Source organism: Aplysia californica, unplaced genomic scaffold, assembly GCF_000002075.1.
Source record: "Aplysia californica isolate F4 #8 unplaced genomic scaffold, AplCal3.0 scaffold00027, whole genome shotgun sequence".
Lineage (NCBI taxonomy): Eukaryota > Metazoa > Mollusca > Gastropoda > Aplysiida > Aplysiidae > Aplysia > Aplysia californica.
The window spans coordinates 1-7396 of record NW_004797297.1 but is presented as its reverse complement, the minus strand read 5'-3'; the positions used below and the strand labels follow the sequence as shown (position 1 = coordinate 7396).

Sequence of the window (7396 nt, the reverse complement as noted above, 5' to 3'; positions counted from 1 at the left end):
CTCTCTTGTAACACCTCTTATCTTCTGACGCCCATATGACCTTATGCAGTTGCGAGCGCCGTAAAACCTCTACTAAAACAAACAGACTTCCAATGTCTTACAAATATGGAATGGAAGCTTAAGTCATAAAGCGTAGTTGCAGATCCAAAGCAAGCCTTGTAGCCCATGACACGCTCTCGTCCAGATCAAATCACAATCCATCATGATGGGTGGTTGGCGGGTATCCTGGTGTGGTTTGCTTCTTCTTTCCCATCAAACATCTATCGTCCTTATCTCCCCTCCTTCTTTTAAAATTTTGTTACTCTCTTGTAACACCTCTAATCTTCGGCACTTATATGACCTTATGCAGTTGCGAGCGCCGTAAAACCTCTACTAAAACTAACACGCAGACATGGACATGTGTACAGACAAAACAGCGAAAACTTTACAAGAGAAAACGTCCAAATGTGTAATTCACTACTTGTAACTTTAATCAAACAGAATAAGTTATATCTTATCACGAAAGGGCACACAACAGCGCCCTTGGCTGCCATTTTTACAATAAGTTAAATAATTATTTTCTTATTATAATGCAGCGTTATCACACACAATAGAATTATATCATGACAATGTACATTGCATCATTTTATTGGAATCGTTATTTTTACAATCTGTCTTCTTAACACAGCCGTTAAAGTTCACAACAGCAATATCACATCAATTAATAACATTAATAACAACCAGGTGTCTTGCGGTTCAGAAACTGAGTCTTTTTGTGCTAGGATAAATCCAAGGTAACTACAGTCAAACTTCTCACACTCACACGACCATCTGTCCACCAAGACAATCGGCTGTAAAAAAACGACTATCGGTACCCCCCCCTCCCCCCTTTGCGCTTTTCCCCCTACATTATAATATGATTATTTTGGTCGCTTTAATTAAGGACAAGCGGGCTAACCCAGATTTCGGGGATTTCCACAAATGTTGGCCAGCACCAAAAGTGGGCGTTGTCCTACCTATGGGAGAAGTTTGGTTTCATTGGTGTATATATTTGTTAGATTAAAGAGGAAACTACGTGTCTTTTAAAGAAACTGTACAAGGGACAAAAGCTTTACCTTCGATTTCCCCAAAACAGCATTTTCCGGGATAGACCCTTGTGCTTAAACGTAATAAAAGCGACCATATCTGAGGCAACGTGGTGGAATCAGGTTCTCGTCAAAATTATCAAAGTGAAGAAACTTGCATTTTTCCGCAGGTTTGTGAATTTTTATCCAATTTTTATTTTTGGGCTCAACTCCTTTGATGCCCATTAAAGAACTCATTTCTTTCTGGATTTTTCTGAAAAGCGTTGAATAAAGGCACAAAATTGTAAATTTTCAGTTATCACGGACTCTTAAGCTAAGGAAATAACTATTCTTTGCTGCCATTTTCTCACTAATTTTACCTCTGAAAACAGGTGACTCCCCACCTCCTTCTTTCACAAATATCTCGACTTCTATTCAAGATAAATGGATATTTTTCCATCTAAATAAAGACAAGTGAACAAGCTTTAAGATGATACCAATAACTTTACATGACCAAACATTGACGAGAGCCTGATTCCACCACGATGCCTCACATATAATACCACTGCCCAAGAAGACCACCTGTGTAAAGGTGTAGACAGAGAAAAGTAGAGTCACCTTTCTGGAGCAAGCCCTTAGCCTCTCCACTCTCCACTCCCCTTTTGGGGAGAGGTGAAAATGGTGAAATGGTATGAGTTTAACGCCCCTATCAACACTATTAGGTTATTTAAGAGGCGGGACCTCCTAATTTAACGTCCGTCTCCGATAGGACCGAGCCAATTTGGAAGTTCGTTAAAGTGCCTTCCCCAAGGACACAACGTCGGACCGAGCTGAGGCTCGAACCCCCCAACCCGCAATCTCACGATTACGTGTCCGGTAGCCTGACCACTAGGCCACCGACGCCACCTTGGGGAGAGAGAAGTCGGCGACAGAGTGAAGGCCTCTCCCCTCCCCCGACGTCCCCTACGAAGGGGCGACATCTTCACTCTTTTTTGAATCTGTGTTCGTGATTGTTATTACATAACATTGTACGTTTTCTCAATGTAAAAATATTTTCGAGGCTGGCCTAGCCCTGTCTGTGCAAGATGGACGAAGAAATAATTATTTCAATGGAAGTTGCTTGATAAGGTAACCCACAAGAAAAGAAAGATCTAGGCAAGGTCAAGCCCTTTTGTATCGTTTGCAAGTGAATACACCAGTACACACAATAGGCCAAGCCCTTTCGTTTGTATCGTGTGCAAGTGAGTACGCTCACCGAGTGGTGTTTTTTTGGTGACTGACTGAAGGTGCGAGAAATTTTAGTGCTGCGTTAAAATTCAGTCTCCAACCTTGGAGGGGACTCGCCTCAAAAAGGGGAGGTAATTTTAAGAGGTTGGTGACTCTACTCTGTCGCTCACAACGCTTTTCCTGTACATTAAACCTGCCGCTCGCCAAATTGGTGTGGCCAGATGGGGAAAAAGATGTGGGGAAGGTGACTCCACTCCGCACGCGCACGTTAAGCTGTCCCCGTGGTTTTATGCTCCCCGCATAATTTAGCAAAATTTTATCACATTTTGCATAATTTCTGATTATTTTACTTTACAAATCTTTGCTATAATTAACAGAATCGCATAATTTCACTTTTTTGGGCTCGGTTTGCAGAATTTCAGAATTTTTCTTGCATAAAACGACGGAGACAGGTTAAGACGAGAACTTTTGTCCGCGACAGTGAGTGATTGTTTTGGATAATAAGTTTGACTGCTTTCCCAACAGCTGAGGTACAAGCAAACATGATTCAAAGTCAAAGATTAGTATATGTCCCCGCGGTTTTATGCACCAAAAAATTCTGAAATTATTCAAACTGAGCCCAAAAATGTGAAATTATGCGATTCTGGTCGTTTTAACAAAGAATGATAAAGGAAAATAATCAGAAATTACGCAGAAAATGATCAAATTTTGCTAGATTATGCGGGGTGTATAATAATAATAATTAATAATTTACATTTATATAGCGTATATCCATGCTCAAGAGCATGCTCTATGCGCTTTACAACTATCATTACCCCAGCAGACCCTCTGAGAACACTCAGAAACATTCTGTATAAAACCACGGGGACAGGTTAGTTGCTGGAGCTCATGGGAGCCAACATTTTTAAAATGTGTAGCAACTTCCGGTCTCCTTCATCAAATCAAAATGTGAGGCAGCGTGGTGGAATCAGGCAGGTTTGTGAATTTTTATCAAACTTTTGTTTTTTGGCTCAACACCTTTCATGCCCGTTAAAGAACTCATTTCTGTGTGGAGTTTTCTTTAAAACGTTGATTAAAGGCACAAAAAATGTACATTTTCCGTTGCCGCGGACTCTTAAGCTAAGGAAATAACTAATCTTTGGCGGCCATTTTCTCACTAATTTTACTTTTGAAAACAAGTGACCCCCACCTCCTTCTGTCGCAAATATCTCGACTTGTATTCAAGATAAATGGATATTTTTTTCGTCAAAATAAAGACAAGTGAACAAGCTTTAAGATGATACCAATAACTCTACATGACCAAAAATTGACGGGAGCCTGATTCCACCACGCTGCCTCACATTTAAACAAAATAGCAGGGTAGTAGTATGCCAACTTACTTTGATCATGGTGGATTCACGTGGTACGATTTAGATTTCAGTCAAATTTTAAAATGTTAATAGTTATCTTGGTCAACAGTCTAGTATTTTTTAAAGTGAACTTTCTTAGTTGCACTCTTTTCCAAAGTTGTGCGCACCTTTCGCTCAGCTTGCCGGCTAATCTATCAGTAGGCCTATCATGCTTGGCTACGGAATGGATGACCGTTGTTCGAATCCCAACAGGGTGTCTGGAACGAGTTGTTCTGGGAAAGCTATTTGTGAGGCAGCGTGGTGGAATCAGGCTCTCGTCAAAATAATCAAAGTGAAGAAACTTGCATTTTTCCGCAGGTTTATGAATTTTTATCAAAATTTAGTTTTTTGGCTCAACACCTTTCATGCGTATTAAAGAACTCATTTCTGTGGATTTTTTTTCTGAAAAAAAGTTGATTAAAGGCCAAAAAAAATTAATTTTCAGTTACCACAGGCTCTTAAGCTGAGGAAATAATCTTTGGCGGCCATTTTCTCATTAATTTCACCTCTGAATACAGGTGACCTCAACCTCCTTCTTTCGCAAATATCTCGACTTGTATTCAAGATAAATGGATATTTTAAAAATCAAAATAAACACAACTGAACAAGCTTTAAGATGATACCAATAATTCTACATGCCCAAAAGTTGACGAGAGCCTGATTCCACCACGCTGCTTCACATTTTTTAAAATACTCTCCTCTTCTGGTCTTTCACAGCGCCCTGTAGTTGTTCTGGTACGGTTTTTTCCCATCCAGAACGAGAAAATCTCGACCAATGGTAGTCTTCACACGGTCCAGCGGCTGGCCAATCAGCTCCCCTTGTTTCTCGTAACACAGACCCTTCCGGACATGCGCGTAGATCTGCAGCTCTCGCTTCACGCTTACGTCACCAAGGACGCCATTATTAACTCCCTGGGGCTTCGGAGACTCGAGCAGCGACTGGTTCTTTTCGGGATTAACCCCTTCGAGACTGACTCCGTCTGGGTGATTGTAATTATTATTGCTACCAACAGAGATCGGAAGCTGATTTTTATTATCCCGCTGCGTCAGTGGGGAGTCAGCAATTTGACCTCCGATCTTTGAACTCGAGTGCTGACTCCCGACCTTTGAACTCGAGTGCTGGTCTTGCTCCAGGAGGAGCGAAGACATTCTGGCGCGGAGACCGTTGTTCTCCAGCTTTTTAGACGGTTTGAACTTGGTGCTGTTCACGTAAGTGTCCACCTTTGTGGGGCTCTCCATATATAAAGACACAAGCGGTATAGAGTAGGTAGATCGGATGTTTTCGATGTCGTCGGAATCTTCGGGACTGTCTTCTTCTGTCTGATCAGAGATTGGCCCGGTGGCGTCAGAGGAAACTATATCATTCCCGGGGACATTTTTTGTGTTTTCGGAAGACAATATTATAATATTATCGTCACCCTGCGCCTTTTTGAAATTGCGAATTTCCAAACGAAGCCCGTCGTTAGCCCCCCTCTTCTTTTTCAGCACTCTTTCTGCTGAGATTTCTGTGCTGATATTAATTTCCTCTCGTTCAGCTTTCTTCCCGTCCTTTCTATCTCCTCCTACGTCGATCTCACTCCCAGCTGTTGGCTTCTCCTGCACCTCTCTCTCGGCAGGAAAAGACCGCACGATGAACCCACACTCCCCGCTGTCCACCATTTTCTTCCACTCTTCCAAGGGATAACTCTGGCGAAGAAGAGCCACCGCTTCCGCCGCTTGTTGCTCAGAGTTGTGCGCCCCTGGGCTTTGGTGGTGTGACGTCACGCCAGCCGCCAATTGACTACGGTGTATTTTGGCGTGTTTTTGAACCGCCCCGCCAAACTTGACGTCGGGGGGATCTGACAGAGGGCGGTATCTGGCTCTACGTCCTGGGTCAGTCAGTGTGTTTTGGCGAGAGAGCTTGAGATTCCCCCTACCCGTACTCCCCAACGCTTCATTCATCTCACCCTCTTCACCCTCCCCAGCGCCATCTTCACCCAACTCAAGATGCGGTACAGAAGTGGATCTACCAATCCTTATTGAATCCGGATCGAGTCCTGACTCTGCTCCTTGTTCTATCAATCTTTTGTCCAAGAAACTTCCCATACGGGTGTGCTCGCGGTACAGCCCTCTGTGGAAATCTCCGAGGCCTCTTCTTGACTCCCCGAGCTGCCCCGTCCTGTTGTTGCTGGCTTTATAATACATCCCTGGTTGAAGCAGCCGAGAATCGTTCTTCATCCCTTTACGAGCGATACGAATTAGTTCTCTGTCGGAGAGCGATTTCTGATCAACATCAGGATGATGATGATGATGATGATGATGCATGAAGGCTACATTGCTAGTCCCTACAACCCACCGTCTTGAAGCATCGGCGTCAGCTTTTCCATAAACGGACAGATCGTTTTCCCAGTCGTCCTTATCCGAGCCGTTCGCCTCGTCCACACTGCTGTCTTCAGATTGCCACTGGCTGAGACAGTTACACGGGTCTGTCGCTTTTGGGTTGGAGATTTCCACGAGCAGACGAGACTCCTCCCCTTGTTTCGGCATGACGCGTTTCCGGTTCCTTCTCACAGTGGCGCCTGTCGGGAATTTATGCGTGGCCATTGTTGTTGTTGTTGTTCTTGTTGTTGTTGCTGTTGTTGTAGTTTGACCTACCGCGGTCAGCGCAGATTTCTGCTGGTCTTTTACGCTACTTTTGAGACCAACATGGTCGCCTTTTCGCCCCGTCGAGGCGTCTTCTAGGTCAGGAGAGCTCTGACGCGTGATTTTTCTCCCGTTGGCCACGAGAGAGGGCGGGTTTTGCTCGGCTGTGACTGTCTGAGCCTGCGTGAAGCCAGCGGTACTGACGGCAGACGTCTTCTTGCAGTACCGCATCACTGCCTGGTGCTCCGCGCTGAAATGTTTATCCACCCCCCTCTGATCGTGAGCGTACATCACAGGGTTTTGCCACAACCTGTCGCTGTGTTTTGTCATCACGTCAGAGTTCCCCTCCACGATCAAGGCTTTTGCGCTGTTTTCGTCGATCTCTAGGTCGTGAATCTTGGCAGCAGTGGTGGTGGCAGTGTGGTGGGACTTACTGCTCGGTTCTGCGTCTTTTGGGATAGATCTAGAGTCTCGGTATGTAATGTCACCACCTCTGCTGTCCTTATTGTCTCCCGGCTTGCCATTGTCATTGTTGATGTTGTTGTTGCTGCTGCTGCTGCTGCTGTTGTTCTTGCTGTTTTTGTTGGTCTTGCTGCTGGTATTATTGTTATTATTGTTGCTGTTGTTGTTGTCGTTACCGCTGTCGTTAAGGCCGGGGTTGGTTTTGCTGCTGTTGTCCGCGGCGACAACTCTGCTGCTGTTCCTGCTGCTGTCGCGACTGCAGCGGTCGCTGTTGCTGTCTGCTGTCCGCTGCTGTTGCTGTTGCTGCTGTACAAGGCTGACCCTGAGATCTCCGGGCTGGATGGGAGGTAAGAACAGCGTAGACTTAAGCTGCTCGCCACACGTCACAGACTTCTCTCCCTTGACAGTGGAGGTCTCCTCTCTGAAAAGGAGCAAAAGGTGGCTTAAGTTTTTTGTTTGTTTGTTTGTTTAGTATAGGGTTTTACGGCGCTCGCAACTGCATAAGGTCATATGAGCGCGCGGGACACACCCAATACTTTTTCGTTGGTAGGAAATTTGGAATTTTGCCCGGGTGGCGGCCGAAGCCTTCTCTTATCGATTTTAGACCACCAAGGGATCTTTAACGTGCGCAACTTGCACACGGGCACTCCGAGA

The 7396-nt window shown here is 44.8% G+C and overlaps 1 protein-coding gene across 1 annotated transcript; it reads right to left on the bottom strand.

The window, feature by feature from the left end:
• Positions 1-4294: 4294 nt before the first annotated feature.
• On the bottom strand, positions 4295-6840 carry LOC106013648 (the record flags this gene model as incomplete). Its single annotated transcript, XM_013089924.2, is given in 1 exon segment — positions 4295-6840. A coding segment is annotated over 1 exon segment (2471 nt), but the record flags the coding sequence as incomplete, so codon positions are not given.
• Between the last annotated feature and the right edge of the window lie 556 nt (positions 6841-7396).